Below are 21,982 nucleotides of genomic sequence, written 5' to 3' on the forward strand. Positions count from 1 at the left end.
TAGGTGACGTTCTGGGCCGTCGCCGAAAACGGCAATCAGTGACATTTTTTGTTCGTCACTTAAAATGCGAACTTGCACGACGGAAAAAGTGGTACCGTCAAATCTTTCTTTTACATGATTGTACTTCGGTGACGGTGGTGGTGATGGACGGAAAACGCCACGGGGATATTTTCCGCGACGAAAAAGGGTTATAGGTGACACATGTGAAACGTCGCAAAATAGAGCAAATCTTCTAGATCTAAATAGGGGCACCCCACTAGTTGATTTTCTTGACTCTTCATGAAGCCAGTCATCCAAATTGTTATAGCCGTTGATGCAATATAGTTCAAGATCTGAAGCCGTTTGATCATGTTTTGATGCAATTTACCGAGGCTTGCCACCGCCAAGTGAAAATAACGATTCGTTGCTTCTCCACAGCAGCCTCTATTCCTTCGATCGCAGACCTCCCGCTCAAGTTTTCGTACGTGGGCTAGAACTGGACCTGTCACTGCTGGGCTGGCTCCTGAAGCCTACAACATATGGATGTGGGCTGTAGCCCATGCGTGTTCTCATGTACGTTCATCTTCCCAAACTGCGACTCTATCCCTGTCGATATCTCTTCCGCCGCCACAACCATACCTCTGACGGAACTGCTTCGCAGACGACAAATATGTGCATGACCACTGCACGATAAGCATCTAGCGGCCTGCTGTCTGCTGTTGCCATGCAATGGACGGAGCTGATTGCATTGTCGTGCACACATCGTCCGCCACTATCGTGTGTATAGCACTGTTGTACCTCTGATATGCCACAAATATAGCTACAAATGCAGATGAAACTGCAGCATTAATCGCCCACATTACCATCCCTCCGTTACGTGCAAGAATTGTGAGATTTAACTGAGCGGATACCGCCTTTGCGCTTGCCATCCTCCCGTAAGACCGTCGGTCTGCCTCACCTCCAACGCCACCCTGGTTGTTGGGTCGCAGGACGGGCCGCCGACCGCGGTTCAATTGACAAGCACCCAGACCTTCGAGGAATACATAGCCAAATCAGCATGTGCGTGGTCGTTGCTCTCCTCTAGACCTCCTCCGCCACACCACCTCCGGTCCAGTCCGCCTCGCCCACTATTTTCCTCGGAGTTAATTACCCGCCGCTGCTCTCCTCCGAACCTTCTCCGCCATGCTTGCCAGTACGTCTCTCCTCTTGATGTTTCAATGAGTGTTCAACGTACACGGGCTGGGCCGCCGTTCATTGGCCGACCATCCTAGATCATTGAGCAAGGCACAACCGCTGAGTCCTCTGCGCGTCGTTGCTGTGTTCCGAAGCCGTCGGCGGCAGCGAGAAGGCCGACTAAATTAGCAAAGACGATTTCCATAGGGAATCCACCTTCGGCTTCGGGACGGTCACATCAGTCTATCAGGTGAGCATAGCTGCACTTACATTCATCTGTGAGATGATGAATACCGCTCTTGACACACTTCTGTGTGGCCTGTCGTTTAGATTATGCCTTTGTAGTTACTGCCCACGGCTCACACCGCTGTCTGCACCATCTGATGCTACCAGGCGGCCAGGCCACACGCCTCCAATACGCTCCAGTCCAGGCACATGTCCGTGCATGCGTTTCACCAGGAAGCCTTTTCACTTGGAGTATATTGTTAGGTACACTGTTTTGTTGCTCAGATCAAGAAGCCCAGGTCAGTGCTTTGAATTAAAAATAAATCGTCTCATCTTTATATTGTGGTTAATGTAATGTTTGCATCTTATAATACTTTGATACGCTATTTGTTTTGGAATATAAGATTTACTTTACAGCCATGAAGAGGGCATATTTCACAAGCAGATACAATTAACATTTATGGCCAAAGTCAGTCATTTTGTCTTATGTGGCAAAGGTGACCAATTATTATTTGTTTGTGAGACCCCATAATTGAGTTGAGAATTTTGTTTCCCACTAATTTGTTGAAATGCTCAATGCAAATTTGGCAAGACTTCTTTCGACGGTTTTGTTCAATGATGCTATGCGGAAACTTTGTGTTCAATGCAATCACCAGTGTTATTTCCTTTGTATTAGAGATCAAGACAAATTGTAACATTGGGCATAATTTTACAATACAAATTGCAAAATTGGACCAAATTTACAATTATTCGAACCACTTTTTTATCTAGATGCTTCAATATTATTTCTTTTGTATTCGAGACTTCTTACACATGAGAATCATTCCGCGCTAATGGCAACCCGCAAGTCAGTTAGCAATTTTTTTTCTTTATATTCTTTACATGTTACTAATTTTTCTATAATTTTCTACCTGTAATTCTATGAATAGGTATATTCGCATTCCTTTCCGCAGCAACGCGCGGGGTATCATCTAGTTTTTTAATGGTGTGACCCGAAATAACCATTTGCAATGCACATACTGTTACCGAAGGGAACTTTTGTTCTCGATCAACACTGGTTAGCATTCGGTCTAGTTTCTCATATGTTGGATTCTCCAAGTTCGCCCAAGTGTACTACCTGCTTGTGAGATCAATCTCTCTCAGGCCTACACTCTCAATGGTGACATTAAACATGAATGACCATCTCCCATCAAAATTATCGTTGTTCTTTTCTTCTCACCGCCTAATAATATTGAGATTGCACCAACTAAAATAGGTAACCTCTCCTCCCCACAAATCCTAACAGGACCGTGTGGATGTCGGGTTTGAACTCCTTCTGTATCGCACCGTATACAGCAACCACAACCCACTTGAAGCCATCAACTTTCAATCGCATATGAAATTTGACGGCATACTCACCCATAAACACATTTACATCCTCTAAAGATTCGCAATTAACCCCAAGCAAGATCCTGAAGGATCTTCCTTGTGGTGGGAGACAATGCCGGTCAAAGTCCAGGCCATCAGAAATCATGCCAAGAAACAGAGAAGTGAAGTCATCATGCCCCATCTCGAGCAACGCAATAATCTATGTTAACGGACAAAAATCTATGTTAAGCCAGATCCGCAAGACCTCTACTATTCCAAGAGACACCTCTCATAAATCATCATGAAAATTTTGTTTGAATTTAATTCTCGCACTTTGATGCACCACGGAAAGAGGATACACCTTCCTCTTGTTTTTCCGCGATCGTGCTGCAAATTTTGAACTTATTTTTCGTGGCAATGCAGAGAAGAAATAAGATATCCAGGGCATACAAGTTCATACATAATTAACTTGTTGATTTGGGAGTTTGTTAGTGTCGGTTACACATAGATAGAGCAGAAGAAAAGGAAAGGAAATTAACAAACAGTACCGACCAATCATTTGATCATCACTGATGTGGTTGCTACTCCAGCTTCAGGACAGGTCTTCTCTGATTTAGTAGTGGCACTAGCTCGTCAAGTTTCTGCTGCAAGTGTTGCTTGACTGCTTCGCTGTAGGAACCCTTCAGCCGCACTTCCTCGAGGCACATTAATTTATCTAGCCCAGAAAGCTCCAATGATGACCCAGTAATAGAAGAGCAGTGAACCACCAGAACCCGAACATACGACGGTATCAGTGGTCCAAATACTATCTTTGACCTGTAGCTGCAATCAATCTTCAGCTTCTTGAATTTGATGGCATAGCGCAGATTGCTGAAACTGCCAAACGCACCAAACTTGAGCTCGCCGTCTTTAATCGGCTTGACACAAACACGTTGAATGATTTCTTGAATGATTTCTTGACGGGGCAAATCTAACAGGCAGTCTATGTCCTCTTGGGTTGCTATGGTGTACGCAAGATCAGCCTTTGTGAGATTGTGAAGCTGCTTCACCCATAATGGAGATATGTGGGCCTTCTTCCCGTACACTTTAAGTGTCTTTAGCATCTTGGGAGGCTCGGAGATGTCACTGAAACAACCAAAGACTTGAGGAGCACTTGTGGTCTCCTCCTGATCGAGTCGAACCGATAAAGACTCCAGATGGGCATCTCCTGAGATGAAAGAACAAAAATCCTGCCAGTTTCTCTGGTTGATGCCGCACAATCTTAGCTTGCGCAATTGGGTAAGCTTCTTGAGCTCTCTGAGGACGTGCTTCCCACCTGCACCACCAATATTGACGACACCGAGGGTATGTAAGGCCGTAAACTTCCCAATTCCACCTGCTGCAGCAACTGAAAACTGAACTCCATCATGTGCGTTGCTCCTATGACGCAATTTGGACAACCAGCTGAATACCAAGCCACCACGTGGCCTGCAGATCAAAGGTGTTGTCTCCACCGCCTCATATGCTGTTGCTGTCGTTGGTGGCTGGGTTGTGCTGGTGGTGGCCTCATATGCTCCCTCATTGTCCGCTAGTGCTGGTGATGGTGCTGGTGCTGGTGCTGATGTTGCTGATTCTACAGCAGGTGTTTGGCTTGTTTTCGTGCCATCACTGTCCACTGGCAGTGGTGTTGTTACTTCTGATGCTGCCGCTGGTGGTTGGCTTGTGCTCATGCCATCACAGCAAACTGTTGGTGGTGTTTCTGCTGATACTTTCGGCTCTGTTTGGCTTGTGTTCGTGCCATCACCATCGCCGTCCACTGGTGATCCTGCTAATGGGACCACGCTTGTGTTCGCTTCTGATGATGTTGATGTACAACGAATGGGACCAGCACGAAGGTACTGCAGCTTCTCTAGCTTCATGATAACAGCTGGAAACATAATCACGGAGGTTCCTTTGATATCCAGAGTTTGCAGCTGCCTTAAGCCACCCAATGAATTTGGGAGACGAGTAATATCTTGGCATCCTCGTACAGAGAGGAACTTGAGGTGTGGCAGTAGCTTCCCGACCTGTTCCATGTCATCATCTGCTACACCAGACGTGTCCTCTAGATCCATCACACGAAGAAATCTCATATTGACGTTGGCAGACATGAAAAATGGCATCCACTTTCCAAACACTGTCAACGACCGTAGACGTGACAATTCCAGGCTCTCGAATAGAATCTTGTCTCTGTCCCAACATCTACTTATGGTGAGGTGTTGTCCAGCACGTTGCGTGTTGAGAATGCAACGCCCCTCGAGTGCAAACACAAGGTTATCTTGCATTGGCCGAGATATGATATATTCACGAAAAAAACCATTGACTTGGCACTTCTTCGCCTTGCTTGGTGAGTGTTGTCGCATCTGCCCCTGCTGCTGGATTATGCTCAACTTGACAAGCTTGGAGAAGAACTCTTCCCCATTTTCTTCTGCGGTACAACTAGGTGTGTCCATGGAGTAACCCTCGGCGATCCACCGCCTCAGCAAACGTTTTCGCCTAATATTGTGGCCTATAGGAAAGACTGATAGATAGAATATGCATGGCTTGAGCGAATCGGGGCAAGCATCAAAGTAGGACTGCATCCAAGAAAATAGACCCCTTAAACTATGGAATCTTGAGTCACCTTCCAGCATGCCCATGAAGTTAGCATTTATAGTCTTCAATGTTAATTCATTTTGTTGGCCGTTACTTCTCTGTCGCTCTACGCGCCAGTACTCACTTATAGCTGTTATTACTTTGGGTAGCCCGCCACACTTGGCCATGATAAGCTTTGAAAGCTCCTCCTCATTGGAAGTCGGCTCATTCTGGCCCCAAGCTATCTACAATTAAGAAGCAAATTATATGTAAGTATCATTTTGGAAACAGTCAAAACTTAAGGATGGAAAATATTTTTTATTTATTTTTCAAAGTTAACTTTATCACGATAATCAGTATTGATCACCAAAGTCGAATTCAACAGCTTCCTATAAAATGGGTAAGTTCTCAACTTAATTTCAAAAAATAATTCAAATATGGAATATACATGTGAAGCCTAATCTGACTTGAAACAAATCAAGTAAATAGAGTTACATAGTTAGATTGCATGAGAAATGAGCCGCTGAAAATATAGACAGCAATTTAGAGTTAACATTAAATTCAGTAAGTATCAAGTTGTAACTTTCGACATGTCAATCCTCAAGGAAAAAATCTTCATACTTTTTGACCGAGGAAATTGTTTTTCCTACACATGATCCTTTTTACACCTTACAACTTCAACCTATAGTTTGGGAGAGAATTTGTGGCACGTAGGTCCCAGGTCAATGAGTCCTCACACGAGCTTTTTATTTTGGCTTTTGATTTTTTAAACTTGTATATCTTTTAAACGAGAAAGTTCAAATTAAGTTATGTTTTCGTATTCATATTTCTGATGACCAGCGATGTCAAATAAGCTCCAATTTCAATGTATTTTGATGAATTTAAAAATACATGTGAAGTTCAATTGTTGAAACTTAGTACGAGCAAACAATAAAATCATGTATTTTGTGACCACCGACCGACAGATAATTTGCTTAATATTTTATCTCCGAACATGGTACAAGCAAGCAAAAAAATGGGAAATTTCAGATGCAAAATCATAAGTTTCAACGATTGAAACTTAAGACTTATTGTGCCCTTGTGTAGGATCTAACTACTCCGTGAATCGCGAGTCAATCAAGAAGCCTTGGACAGGGTAGCAATTTTGGGGAAAAAGTAGTTATACTCTTCAGATATTGTAAAAGAAAAATATAAAATTTACCGTGATGTTTAACAAAATATGATTAAATAGAGATAGTGTGCCTTCGAAATTCTGATTGTGATCATGCATGACGTGACCATTGAGAACGAAAGTGGCCAAGCTATGAGCTATTAGTATGAGGCCATGTGAAGAATGGTGAGAGTTCTTCGGAATGAACACCGGATCAGAAGGTTTTTTCAAGTGCACCAAGAGATTGAAGTGTGAGCTTCCCAAAAAAATTCAGAGATGACCTCTTCAAGGACTTTTGGATCTGTCCATGGCGAACACGGTCATTAGTTACTTCAGTATTTTTAATAACATTTTACCCGTTTTTAGATGCACTGTGCTTTGTGTTGACAATCGGACTCTGATTTATATTTGAATTTGTATTTAAAGCTTATGTGTTCAAATGTGTGGTTTCTGATCATAAATGTTCGGGTTATCATCTGAATAGTAACATAGATTATTAGAAGTACATACGCACGGAAAGATAAACGAACCATGAAATTTATGTAATTTGCTCGGTTGCGAAGAGATAGACGGCAAAAGTTGTGCTCGGATTTTATTTCCGGACCGAAGATAGTGACGCCTTTGGGCGTCGTTAGCTTGTTGAATGTGTCGTCGATGCCATTCTCGCCTACCTTCCTGCTGCTCTTATGGAAAGGCTAGGTTCGAGTGATCTTGGATCAGACGATGACATCAATGGTGATGTTTCTCTCTTGGGAGCATCATCTTGGAGCTGCACTTGTTAGTCGGGCTAAGGGATGATGGCGGGTTCTTGTGGCGGCGGACGTTCCCTTCTCTTGTATGTGCCATGTTTTGGGTGGCTGGGGCATCGAGGTTGAGCTTGGCCACAGTTGGTGGCCGCCCTTCATTGAGACGTCACATTACGAAGGTCGTGTGGGGCAATTTGCTGGTGATAATCGCAGCCTTGGAAGGACAATGATAACTCATGGTGTATTGTTCGGGGTGCCTAGATTTACCACTGACAGACACTATCTAGAGACGGAAGCATGGGATTGCGGATTGTCTAAGTTAGGATTACGGTCGTGGCGTCTACTATCGCCCAACGATCAATGGCTCGGTGACTGGCTATTTTCTTGGTGTGTGCATGGTTTACAGCTCGGGGTATGTCACTAGACCATATGCGCCTATATCATTTTTGGATGCTACAACTGCTCGACGAGGATCAGTTTTGCCCTTTCCCCTTCTTTTAATTTTTCATCTGCTAAGTCATAGCTTGGGTATTCTATGGCTCTGGTACATGCGTGAATTTTTGTGTGTGTGCCTTGTGATGGTTGGGTGCCTCCTAAATATGCAGAGGTCAGGTTTACGCTAATAGTGTTTGGTATCTCCTTCGGAAGGAGGAGTTAATAGATTCTTCTTATCTTTTCGCTCCTATACCTAGAAAATATTTTATTGGTAACTAAATATAGGAAGTTATTGGAGATGGTCTGACACGGTAGTGTTGGCTCCCAAGTAAGCAGCGAAAGCCTCTACTTCAACTGAGACCTCGGTCCTGATGAGGACCTTGCTTCCATCTATGATTATGACCTCGAAGGGCTCCCCACTATCGTCCACCACATGTTTCCGTGTGGTTGCCTGTATATGCTTCTTCCTCCGTTTGAGTATCTACACGATTGATCTCAGCCATGTGATGCCCATCCATGATGACCTCCTATGATCCCTCCTCAGTTCCGACCTTGTGGGATTACAAACCTTAAACTAAGTGTGTCGATTTCTCTCCTCTTGCTATAGGCGCATCGGGGAGGGAGGCAATGTTGAACAGCAGAATGGAGATATATGAGAGAGAAAACAAAGGTCTACGGGGACGTGGTATTTCTTCTGGCTTGTATCATCTATGTGGTGTTGCCAATATATTGGGCAACTCGTTGCATGGGATTGATCACAGATTTAAAGTTCTTCTCACGGTAAGAGCGTTTGTCATTATTTGATAGCTTTGGCTATATAGTAATGATAAGGTTTTTAGTGATAAAAGCACTTATCTTATGCAAGTTATCTACAAATGTACTCGTACGCTCCATTTTATGGTTGTCTCTATAACGTGTGGAGAATCAAGACCTATTTACAGAGGTGTGTACACGCTTGAAGAGCACGGCGAGGGATACTTTTGCCCAACATCAATGGCAGTATGATCTTAAGATTGGCCCTACCAAGGATTAGGAGTCGTAGTGTCCCAAGATTACTTGTATTGCGCGTTATTTTCTTCTGAGATTGGATTTGGTTTGGCTGTGTGCATCTTAACTATATAGATGCGGGATTGTAGTATTTAATTTTTTAAGTAATAAAGCATCCTTTGTCGAAAAAAAAGGGATATGGTGTGATGCTACGGTTGGGTGTGAATATATGATTTAGAGGCCTACATGGGTGGTTTTCTTCCAAGGAAGTTGCACATTGTTTGCCTTAAAGTCCAAGGTTGTTTATAAAGAGCGATGCTAGGCATCGGTTCACCGACCGCATGTGAAGATCGGCAACTTCGCTAGCCACCTAATGTAAGGCAGGCATGACGTTTGGTCACCCTATACGTCATTCTTTCTCGTACCTCCCTTTTGTAGACCGCAGCGCACTCGCAACATTGCCAGCGCATGCATCCCCCCGTCTTGTAGCCGTCATCACAATCCTCCTATTACTTGCAGCTCCCTACTCGCACTGGAGAGATCTCATCGCTTGCACACATACTCCTTCTCGTCCCTATTGACAGTCTTCGTGACATGAGAGAGCTCTGGTTGTGGCTTCACACGTGCTGGATACCGCAGGGGCTTACCCCAGTGACCGATCACGACATAGTGGTCTAGGGTCCGGAGTTAAACTACAAAAACGTGTGCGTCAAGAGAGGGTTCGCGGGAACATGAAGCTGCAATCTCCCCGTATTGATAAACTGGATTAAATACTAGCGTCACCTCGCCTGTTAGGATTACTTATCCCTTTTTTTATTCTTTCTTCTCTTTTTTCTTTACTTTCCTTTTTTATTAACTGCGTCAACCTTTTCAAAATTCGTGATTATTTTAGAATTGATGAACATTTTTTTGAAATTGTGAACTTTTTCAGAAAGTCGATAAACTTTTTTCTAAATCGAACAACTTTTTGTCAAATCGATGAACATTTTCTCAAATTTGAGATTTTTTCTTTCCAAAATTGATGATTTTTTTCCAAATTTGTGAGTTTTTAAGAAACGATGAACTTTCTTTGAATTCCTAGTAGCTCTAGTTGTTAGGCAACATGCACTGTATCTAAACGGCACGAGCTTGAATCCGCACGGGAGCAAAAAATTTGGGATGTTTTTCGAGCTACAAGTACACTGCCTGTTCCTGGGCCGGCACACCAGGTGCCGCAGCGATGCCAGTTGCATGAACCTACGCATAAAGCGCCGTATAGGAGCTTCCATCTTTACCCTCCACGAATCTAGATATGGTGTTTCCAGAAGAAAAACAGGCTAGGTGATCAACTCTCCGGCGATAAGAGATATAGTGTTTACCCTTGTCTAGGGTCGAAGCAACCTACTCCGGTGCAATTCCTAAGGCGGCCGAGACACCCGACCCAAAGCTAGGAAATGGTACTTGCGAGGCTTGTGCCAACTGAGGCGTTTTCCCTCTGATGGTTGAGCCTCTGATCGTTCAAGCTAGGATCCTGACAGTGCTAATGGACAAGGGGAGCATCATTATTATCATCCACGTTGATGTCCTAAACATCATACAAGTTCCCCATTCCAGAATGGAGCTGGCCCTCATCCCCATCCACTAAGTTGTCCGTGTCCATCGCCCAAGCTCTGGGAAGAATCCACCTCCTAGTGCCACGTAAGTGCATGACCAATTGCTTGCACTTCAAGGTACATGACATGCTAGGCCAGTGCCTCGTAGTCCTTAGGCACCCTTGCTTCGGATGCCATGACCCAGGGGAATCATCATTGCACGGGGACAACAACATAGCAAGCAAGCAAGGAGAAGGGATTGAGCTCAGGGGAGGCGGATGTGAGGAGGTGAATGACGGCGGGTGAGGATAAATAGGAGAGGCTTTTCTTTTATAAAATAGGAAATCATTTTTCTTTATAAAATAGGCCTTTCTCAAATGGCGTTGCATATGGGGAGGTTAAAAAAAAGCGCATCTCCTGAATATATATAATATAGATGACACAACTCTCGGATTGCTTTTATCCAAGACAGTTTTTGATTTGCACGTGATATAGTATGTTGTGTAAATGTGTTAAACCTCATGTCATGGGGCTATAACTATTTGTTCAACATAGAATACCCATTTCAGATGTGTCCTGTCTTAGTCTTCCAACTGTCGTCCCCCGGGCATATAACAAATTTTGTCCCCATCTTTTCGCGGAAAACTCTAGTTTGTTTGCCGAAAACGGCATCCCCAATGTCATCCCCCATTTATGCCCCTCCCTCTAGGCCTAACCAATTTTTCATATATTCTTACTATTTGCATTATGTTGCACACTTCAACAATAAAATATGAACCCAGATATATTTAACATACATCGTGAAATATTAAAAACAAATATTTCAAAATTTCAAACATAGTTATATATGGAATGAATAAAAGTTTGTATGGTGTGCATTGATCTTGGAATGCATCATGGTGAACCATTCCTTGGCCTCTAGATCCATGAGGCTAGTGTCAACCAACATGATCATCGACTCGTTGGTGATCCTTCCGGCCCAACTTGCTTAGCCTCAATTGTTGCTCTCTTTGCTTGAGTGCACACCTTCACCTTCGTTTTCTCAAGCTACATCCTCTACCTATTATGTAAGAACCTCTTCCTCACCTTCTCCTTCGCAAGGTCCAGTTTCTCCCTCTGGACATCCAAGTAGGCATTGGACTTTTACGCCTTCTTCTCACTAATTTCCTCCCTTTTTTATTTTTCACATTTTTGTTGGAAATTATGTCCGGCCATGAGTCTGACATTGCGTTTGCCAATCAGAGAGCCATTTCCCTATCTTTATCCCACTTCCTACCCTCCTTATAGTTATTTCCACTAAGCAAGCTGGTGAACTTCCACCTCGACTTGTCTCATCCTCTTGATCCTCCCAAATAGATTGTTGGTAGCTTGAGCCATCATTTTTTTTCTTGTCGTGGTTTCTGAGGTATTCAATAATTTCATCCCATTTGGATTTGCCGTTCAACTCCATCCAATAATGTGCCAAATTAAAGGTCTTCTTCTCATTTTGTCGGTACAAGGTTGCCACCAAGCTCAACTACTAAATGATCTACATGACGAGTTGGGTGACTCTCTCCATGTTTTTGAGATCCCCAATGAGTTTGTCCCATTTGGGTTTGCCATCCTACTCCATCCAGCAATGTGCCAATGTAAATGGCTACTTCTAATTTTTTTGGTACAATGTTGCCACCAAGCTCAACTACCAGATCCATGAGTCAGGAGGTGGCCAGCGAAGAACGGCTACAACGTGATGGGGTATGGTTGCAAAGGAGGTTGGCCACGAAGAATGGCGGCGGGCAGTTGAGGGTCGGGCATGGCTGTGTTGGGGCCTGACTGTCCGAGCTAACATGGATAACCATCCATTCGTCCCAATTTCTCCCTATAAAATGAGCAGGGTCTAGGGGAGACCTGACATATGGGCCAATCATGGGGAGCCCGCTGGCAGCCATTCTTTTCTGGACTGCCTCCTGGGACATATGTTAGAGAAACGGAATATGCAATTTTTTTGCAAAACAACGGGCTAATGCCCTTGGATAAGCCCTAAGACAGTTTATCCAAGGTTACTATGGCAAGCCCGTCTCGAGATAGGTCCATATTTAGCATAGACATCCGAGACATGCCACCTTTTAAATGTGAGTTAATTGAAAAAAGTCAAGACTTAATATGAATAGAGCAATTGTATGTATTGCTGAAAAAAGTATAATTTTGCAAAATCGTGGTCTGAAAATACTTAACGTAAAGTTAGGATTTTTAACACTGTTTGATATTTTATATTAACTAGAGTTGATAGCCGGGTATTGCAGTGGGAATAGAATGCAATGATTTCTAGGAGATTTGGCGTATTAACTTTTGTATTATGATTAACCATATGATAATTGAAACTCAAACACTTACAATTTAATATATGTGATTATAATATAGTTGTAAAGAATTTATTATATATAAGTAACATAATGATGCAAGTTAAGGTATTTCGTTTTTCATGCATAGTGGCATAGTTGCATGTCGGGAGAATTAAATTTAGTGGGGCATACATAGTGGCACGGTGAGTTGGCATAGTTGCATGCCAGGATAATTGAGTTATTGGGGATCAACTATTTAGATATATAGGATTATTAGTCCCGTGACCAGATGGTGGCGGACCCAATGGAACCCCCGGAGCCACCCCCGCCCCTGCGGTGGTCGGCGACGTTCTCGTCGGCTCCTCTAGACGGCAGGACGGACTGGCGCCCCGGAACCCTCTTCCTCGACCAGCCACACAACTTTTTCTTCCTACGGGATGATGGAGGGAAGATCGTAGAGGGAAGACTGCTGCGAAAGAAGGAATGGATCTCGCCTGGAACTGAGATGGTGCTATTGGACTGCCTCATTCGCGTTGGCCACCGGCTGTTCCCGGCGCGGCGCAGACTCACCTTGGCGCCGGGGGCCATTGATCCTAGCTGTGGCTCGGCGGCAAAGTCGCCTGCTGTGGGATCACGTTTTGAGGCCCTGGCCATGGACGAAGTCGCCGATCTGCCTGAAGCGGAGGGGGTGGCGGTCCAGGCGGCAAATATGGTCCTTTCCCAAGCAGATCTTGATGAAGAGGGCGGTCCTTGGACCTCCGTGTCTTGCCGGAAGAAATCAAAAGAGGAGCTAGTGCAGGAATTTTCGAACGACGTCGGTTTTCCGACGCCGGCGTCGCGAGTATGGGAACGTCGGGGTTCCGCGTCCCCGGAGACATCGGCCGGCCAGGAGTGCCTGGGTTCGTCTCATGAGCCGTCCGCTCGGCCAGATGGAGCGCCGAAATCGCCAAAGCCATCGCCGGCGACACCAAGGCAGCGCCGAGGGGTATGCATCAAGCCTTGGAGAGGGCCACTCCCCCGTCCGCGGATCACGCCGCCGGTGGCGCTGGCCGCATTCATGCCGGATGCGCTGGCCGATCCGTCATCTTCGGCGGAGCAATGTCAAGGCGCCGTAACGCTCGCGGCAGCGCATGCATGCAACGATCATGCATCCGGTCAAACAACGCTTCGTCCCATGGGCCTTTTGCATGCGGAAGGGCCCAGCAAGGGCCATGCTGCTCGTTTGGGACGTACTATCAGAAGGGCCGACGTATTTCTTCGCCAAACGCATCTACGCCCTAATACTGCCTCCGTCTGCGCGTACTCTCGGACTGCGCCGCCAACGTACGCTGCTGCCCTGCGCCGGCCTTCGCCGCAGCTCATGGCTGGCCGGAACGGCAACGCGCCTAAGGGGCCTCCTCTGGCCGGAGTTGCGACGCCGAACCCCGGGCCACCCGCCGGCTTTGGTGCTGCTGCCGGACCCTTCCGTTTCGGTGCTTCGTCATCGCCTGCCCATCCTTCCGGACAGCGGGCTGCTCCGACTGCGCCGGCACCGGTTGTCTTTGGGGCCGGCAACAGGACTGCGCCGGACGCTACTGCTCGCCGCAATAAGACCAAGCGCAAGGGGGGGCGCCGTGAAGCCGCTACTGCCGGTGCCGTCCCCTCGGCTGCGCGACCTCCACCGATATTCCCGCCGCCTGCTACGGTGCCCGCCCCCACCAAGCATGTTCCTGAGGCTCGAGACACTGCTCCGATGGTTGTGCCCTCCGCTGAAGCCACTGGACGTGGGCCGAAAGGAAACCGAACTGGTCTTTGGTGTTTCAAATGTCGTTCAGATGATCATCTTTCCAAGGACTGCACGGCGATTCATTTCTGTCATATTTGCGACAATTACAAGCACCCTTTGCATCGGTGCCATGTGCTTAAGCAACCGAGGCCTACCGCGTCGCTCGGTGGATGTGGTTTAGTTAACGCTATGTTCCTGCAGTTGCCGGACTTGCTATTCAAGGAGCACCTTGCACCTCCAACCCTGCCGACTGCTTTGGTTACGATCTCCGGTGGGTCTCTGTCCGCTGCTGTGGTTGAGGTAGAGATCGCCAAGATCGCATCGGTTCAGGCATCTTGGAAGTGGGAAGCCGTACCCCATGGAGACAATGCTTTCTTAGTTTGTTTCCCGTCCGTGGAGGTTTTGAAGCGCGTGTCAGCTTTTGAGTATAATGTCAAATCACAAGACGTGAAGATTGCTTTTAGTGAATGGAAAGTTGAAGAGGTTTCATCGATTCTCCCTTTGCAACCTGTTTGGGTACATGTCACCGGTGTCCCACCACCTCTCCGCCATTTTCTTGGTTTGTGGGCGGTAGGATCAGTCATTGGCGCCACGCAAGACGTTGACTTGGTTTGTTTGCGCCGTCATGGTATTGTGCGCATCCAGGTGGCGGTCCACTCTTTGGATATTTTCTCCAAAAAAGATGGTTCTGATGAAGCCTCGGTCTCCTCGGATGTCTATATAAAGCTTAATGGGTATGCATTTCGGTTTGTACTGGAGGAGGAAGATTTTGTTCCCGACGTTGATTTTATTCCCCGGATTTGGGAAAACCATGATAATGGACATGATGACGGCGCTAACCGAGATGAGGATATGCCTGATAGGGATGCTAACAAGAGGTCAAAATGCATCCAAGCTGTTGATCAAAATTCGGCGTCGGGGTCTCAAGAGTCCATGGATGCATGCATACCAATGCAAGACGAGTTGGAGAAGGGCGGGTCCACAAGGTGCACCACTATGCATGTAACGGATGCTGGAAACGACTCGGCTGCTCACGTGAAGGCAACAACAGTTGTTCACGGGCCACCGGCGCAGCCAACCGCGGCAATTTCTGTCTGTGTTGCTGGGCACGATGCCCCGGCTTCAGCGCTGCTCCAGTCGGCCGTGCATCTGGCCACGACACCAAACGCACACAGTACTGTGCATGGTGCTACCCCGGCTTTGACGCCGCTACAGCCAGCCTTGACCCCAGCAGCGCATGCGATACTTCCTGCTTCGGTTGGCGTGCGGGAATCCAAGACATCGCCAATGATGGAGTCTCCAGTTCGTGCGGCCGTTGCCATGGTGCCACTTGGCCCAGCGGCGGATCGTGCTAGAGGATCTTCTTCGGCATCTGATGCGGGCGTTCGGATGGGAGCCACGACGCGTCCCTCTTCACCAACCCTTGGGACGCTTCGGACGACGCCTGCTTTGCAGAGGACTACATCAACTACTCCGTCGAAGACTTTGACGGGGACTACGTCCGGAGGGTTGGCTACACCCCTGCGACGTAGTAACCGTCACTCCCTCAATGTTGATGGTTCTTCCTCGACTGATGAGCACTCTCTTGCGAAGGCAATGCGTCTCCAGGCTTCGAGGAATTTGGACCCCATGACAGGTACCTCGTCTGCTCAGTCATTTCTCTCTTTGTCCGACAACCATATTTCTACCAGTTTAAATAAAGTCGGTGTATCTATGGGAAATAATGATAATGAAATTAATTTGTCGGTACGGGTGCTTAAACATATGGAGATCGACCGCTTAAAGGTTTCTCCGAAATGTAAAATCACCATACCTGACCCCGAAACCGAGGAGGAGGATGAAGCGGATGCCAAATATGATGGCCCGCTTATATCCCACTTGGTTGGTGAGGTTACGGAGGTTGGATTGGATGATGCAAGACCTGGGTCCATGTTTTGTGACTTCATGGCGTCTTCGCGGAAATCTAAATCGCACTCCTCTAAAAAGAAACAAAAACCGCCCAAGAAGGCGAAGAGTTCAACACAAACACAAGTTTCCACATGAGAGGCATGTTTTGGAATAGCAGAGGTCTCTCAGACTTGGCTAAACATAAACACGTCAGTGATTGTGTCCGGGAACACGGTTTGGATTTTGTGGCAATTTCTGAGGCTGGCAAGTGCGACTTTCGCCCACATGTCCTCGATCACCTATCAGGTGGTTTCGACTACGCATGGCATAGTCTACCAGCTCATGGAAGATCTGGAGGAATCCTTCTTGGGATAATGACAACAACCATGGACTTGTTGGCTTTTTCGATCGGTGAATTTCATATAAAATTTCACCTGCGGAATAGAGCTGACAACTTTACATGGACTCTTGTCGCTGTCTATGGGGCTGCCCAAGATGAGCATAAATCTGCTTTCCTTCGGGAATTGGTTAACCTGGCTAAGAATAACCCGTACCCAATGCTTATTGGGGGGGACTTTAACATTCTGAGGTACCAGGAAGAGAAAAATAATGACCGCTTCGACACTCATTGGCCTTTCCTATTCAATGCTGTGATAGACAGTTTGGATCTTCGGGAGGCCAGTATGTCGGGGCGTCAGTTCACTTGGGCGAACAACCGATCTGTGCCGACATACGAGAAGCTCGATAGGGTACTAATGGATACCGAATGGGAACTAAAATTCCCTCTGGTAACCGTGCGAGCCCTAGAGCGTATCGAGGCCTTATCGGATCATGCACCCATCATTCTGGATTCTAACTCTACAAACCCAGCCACCCGACGCCCTTTCAAATTTGAATTGGGATGGCTGAATAGGGACGGATTCGTAGACATGATCAAGAATGTTTGGGAGAGGCCCGCTGTTGGTCGTACACCTATTCAACGATGGATCTTTAAAATAAGAGCCATGAGGCGACACCTCTCTGGATGGGCAAAACACACCAACGGAATATATAAAAAAGAAAAACAAAGGCTCTGTACCATCATTGATGACCTCGACAAAATTGCAGAGACGCGCACATTGTCTCAGCAAGAGATTGAATTGAAAAATCAATCTAATGAGATGGTTGCCCGTCTATTGCGAGAAGAGGAGATCAAATACTACCAGAGATCCAAAGCTGATTTCATTTTAATGGGTGATAGTAATACAAGATACTTCCAATTGATCGCCAATGGGCGGCATAGGAAGAAATGTATTTACAGTCTCCAACAAGATGAGGGGAGGATCGAAGGTCAGGAGGAGCTCAAAAAGTATATCACCAAATACTACAAATCTCTTTTCGGAGCGCCGACTGAAGGGAATTTCACCCTTGATGAAACCCGAATAGATGATATTCCACATGTCACAGCAGATGAAAACGATATCCTAACGGCACCATTCTCAGAAGAGGAGGTACGAGCTGCGGTGTTCCAAATGGAACATAACAAAGCTCCAGGCCCTGATGGCTTCCCCACAGAATTCTATCAGAATTTCTGGGATATCATCAAGTCCGACCTTTTGGAGTTGTTCAATTGTTTTCATGCCGACCAACTTGACCTATTCAGACTTAATTTTGGCGAGATTGTCTTGTTGCCGAAGATTAAGGAGGCCGAACGGATTCAACAGTTCAGACCCATATGCCTCCTTAATGTCAGCTTCAAGATTTTCACCAAAGTGGCGACGAATAGATTAAACTCGGTAGCTGACCATGTTGTTCGGCCATCTCAAACAGCTTTCATGCAAGGAAGGAACATACTCGATGGCGTAGTAATCCTGCATGAGACCGTCCATGAGATGCACCGGAAAAACATGAGTGGAGTAGTATTCAAAATAGACTTTGAAAAAGCCTATGACAAGGTCAAATGGTCTTTCCTCCAACAGGCCCTAAGGATGAAAGGCTTCTCCGATAAATGGTGCAAGTGGATCCACAATTTTGTAACTGGAGGTAGTGTGGCCATCAAAGTCAATGATGATGTCGGCCATTATTTTCAGACAAAAAAAGGACTACGACAGGGTGATGCCATATCCCCAATGTTATTTAACATTGTGGCTGACATGTTGGCTATTCTGATTGAGCGCGCCAAGCAGGACGGGCAAATTACAGGAGTAGTGCCACATCTAGTGGATGGTGGTCTCTCTGTTCTGCAATATGCCGATGACACAATTCTCTTTATGGAACATGACCTAGACAAGGCTAGAAACCTGAAACTTCTGCTGTCAGCGTTTGAGCAAATGTCGGGTCTTAAGATTAACTTCCATAAAAGTGAATTGTTCTGCTTTGGAGAAGCCGTTGAGGCAGCGGCCGATTATGCTGACCTTTTTGGTTGTGCACATGGACAATTCCCAATCAAATATTTGGGAATACCAATTCACTATCGGCGTCTCACCATTGCGGAGTGGAAGCATGTAGAGGAGCGGCTAGAGAAACGCTTGAGCAGCTGGAAAGGCAAGTTGCTCTCGGTTGGAGGACGACTGGTTTTAATAAACTCTGTCCTCACAAATATGGTTCTCTATATGCTTTCATTCTTCCAGCTCCCAAAAGGGGTCTTGCAAAGACTGGACTATTTTAGGTCCAGGTTCTTTTGGCAAGGAGATGGTGAAAAGAAAAAATATAGGCTGGCCAAATGGAGTGTGGTTTGTAGGCCGAAAGACCAGGGCGGCCTCGGTATTCATGACCTGCAGGTCAAGAATGAGGCCCTACTTAGTAAATGGTTGTTCAAACTTCTTACTGAGGATGGTGTTTGGCAAACCATGCTGCGCAATAAGTATATAGGCCAAAAGGCGGTGTCTCAGGTATATTGGAAAACTGGAGACTCACACTTTTGGGCCGGCCTAATGGCGGCAAAGAAACATCTCTTTCGCTTTGGGTCTTTCGCGATAAAGGACGGGTCGGAGATTCGTTTTTGGGAAGACATCTGGCTAGGCAATGCTAGCCTCCGAGAACAATACCCAGCCCTATACAACATTGCACGCGATAAGAATAATACTATTGCGCAAGTGCTCAGCTCATCCCCGCCAAATATTTCGTTTAGGCGGGATTTGATTGGCACCCGACTTATGTCATGGAATAATCTATTGTCCCGTCTGGATTCGATTATCCTGACACAAGGTCGTGATGTGTTTCGCTGGAACCTTACTACATCGGGGTCTTTCACAGTAGACTCTATGTATCGTGCACTCTCGCATTCTGAGGTACCGGTGAGAAATAACAAAATAATTTGGAAAGCGAAGGTACCACTTAAAGTCAAAATATTCATGTGGTATCTCCGTAGGGGAGTTGTGCTAACAAAAGACAACCTCGCAAGACGCAACTGGTCGGGAAGTAAGAAGTGTTGTTTTTGTACTCACGACGAGACAATTAAACACCTCTTTTTTCACTGTAAGTTTGCGCGTTCTACGTGGTCAGCCATCCAAATAGCGTCAAATTTGTATCCACCCACAAGTGTTGCCAATATTTTTGGTCATTGGCTGGACGGTATTTCAAATAGGTACAAAACGCTAATAAGGGTGGGAGCGTATGCCTTACTATGGTCGCTTTGGCTATGTAGAAATGATGTTGTTTTTAATGACAAAACTGTTTTGCCTTTGCAGGTTATTTTCCGTTGTACGCACTCGCTTCGTACGTGGTGTACGCTACAACGAGCGGAGTACCAACCGCTGTTCAAGGCGGTGTGTACGCTGTTGGAGCAGGTGGCTACGGAGGTTTTTACCTAACATGGATGGCAGCATAATCTCCGGCTCGGTCCACCATCTCTTTCGACATAGGCATAGTGTCGGTCTATAGACTCTACTGTTGCCGAATTGTCGGTCTTTTATCTTTCTACTTATCAGACTACTGGTGTTTGGCTGTGTGCATCCTAGTTATGCAGAGGCCGGGTGATACTCTTAATGCTTTGTATCACTTTGATGCTACATTTTGAGATAATAAAAGCGCCCTTTATCGAAAAAGATATATAGGATTACATAAATTCTTAGGCTCTCTGAGATACTCTGTTTAGTATGTAGATACACAAATCTATAGAACAATTGTGCATATGTAAATAAAATATCAATGACTAATGACACCGATCAAATACGACATGTTTAACAACATTTGTGGGTCACGTAAGCACTAGAATTGCATCTATACCTCAATTCAGATATTGCAAAATTTTGTTTCGGCCCTTCCAATTTTTCACAAAATCCAAGTTCAAATGGAGCTTTATAGTTGTATTGCATAATAAGTATACAACTCAACACTAGGTATAATTTTAGCATGTATATTAGGCACCGGTAATGGCAGATAATGCCAATGACATAATTGACCTGTTTGACTAGAAGCCGTACTTGAATGTTTAATCTAAAAAGATGAATATGGTATGCATCTACTAAAGCGATACATATCATCTTTTTTTGTTCGTCCATTAATAGTTTGATATGGAAATATATAGCCCATTTTAGGTACTTCTACTATACAATTGTAAATTATGTTACCATAGACCGAGGAAAGTTATTTAAATATCTTGAAATATATCACATGTTAATGCTTAAGATAAGATAGATGTACAGTACCTCTCTGAAGAGCTGAAACGATGTGTAAGCTTCTAGGCCTTTAACGTTGATCACATGATCTTCTTTGTCTACACATTGTGTTGCAATAGTTTCGTCATTTGTAATGACAACTACACAACCTTTAATAGGCTCAGATAAGAAGGTTGTTTTAATGAAGTCCCAATCATCCATGGCTCGAAGGCCATCAATAACAACGAAGCATCTATCTTGATGCATAAGTTTGCGACACCTTTGAATTGGGTCCTGACCTTCCATGATACCACGTGCTTCAGTTTCTTTGGCCTCAGCATCATCTGAATGAAAATCCAAAAGTAAACGTCTAGACAAGTCTGTCATATTGAACGGATGGGGCACATCCACCCAGCTGTACTTTGTGACTTGGTCTAGGAAGCTGTCACCAAACATAGAAACAAACGAATGTACTGGATTCATTTCCCTTAAACCGATGATATTCATGTAGTAAAAGAGTCTGACTAGAGCTGATTTTCCGACCCCTGCCACCCCCCACACAGCGATCACACTAGGACTTGGCTTCAATAAAACACTGACAAGGCTCCTCTTCTCAGTCAAACGCCCAGTAAGTTTAAATTTGGTGATCCAGTCATGTGCCTGTACCATTCTACTGGATAAAACGCGACTCCTCTCGTGCACGTGCTTGTACCATTTAGTCTGCGAATTAGATACATATAACTGTAATTAGCCGAATTCCAGACAAATAAAACTTATAATCAATTGTATCGGTGGGATGCCTCCCAGGAGGTGTCTATTAGGGAAGAGATATCTCCCCAACACACCCCTTCAAACTGTATATAAGTGGATCTCCTTGCAATGGAAGATGAGAATCATTTGTCTCTCTTCTTTTGTCTCCTTTACATTGATACTACAAGACATTATCAGCACAAAGTATCTACCGAGAGAGAAATTCTGCCAAGAAAACAATGGTTACAAGCAACGACGACGGGCCACGAACTTATACGCGAGACAAACCAGCAGCCGCAACCACAGCATCCTGATGCAGTTCTCCGAGTGGCGTCTGCGGAGCCAACAGGCGCGAAACGCGGTGTGCCTTCATCCAACACAACAGGATGGCCTCGCCCTCAAGGACGGCAGCGAGGCTGGCTATGGCAAAACGTCGACAGCAAAGACGTGCATCCATCGCATGCATGCATCAGGAAG

General features: G+C 45.5%; 1 protein-coding gene across 2 annotated transcripts in view; it reads right to left on the reverse strand.

Moving 5' to 3' along the window:
• Positions 1 to 3,077: 3,077 nt before the first annotated feature.
• Positions 3,078 to 21,982, reverse strand: part of LOC123161396 (uncharacterized) — a 36,941-nt gene continuing 18,036 nt past the window's right edge. The window contains exons 4-5 of one of the 2 annotated variants that reach the window (XM_044579237.1): positions 20,807 to 21,475; positions 3,078 to 5,561 (exon numbers count right to left, since the gene is read on the reverse strand). In XM_044579237.1, the coding sequence (XP_044435172.1) occupies positions 3,306 to 5,561; positions 20,807 to 21,475 (2,925 nt within the window). In that variant the 3' untranslated portion in view covers positions 3,078 to 3,305. The remainder of the gene's footprint in view (positions 5,562 to 20,806; positions 21,476 to 21,982) is intronic. The other variant, XM_044579236.1, reaches the window with a different exon arrangement.

This window comes from Triticum aestivum, chromosome 7B (assembly GCF_018294505.1).
Source record: "Triticum aestivum cultivar Chinese Spring chromosome 7B, IWGSC CS RefSeq v2.1, whole genome shotgun sequence".
Classification (NCBI taxonomy): Eukaryota; Viridiplantae; Streptophyta; class Magnoliopsida; order Poales; family Poaceae; genus Triticum; species Triticum aestivum.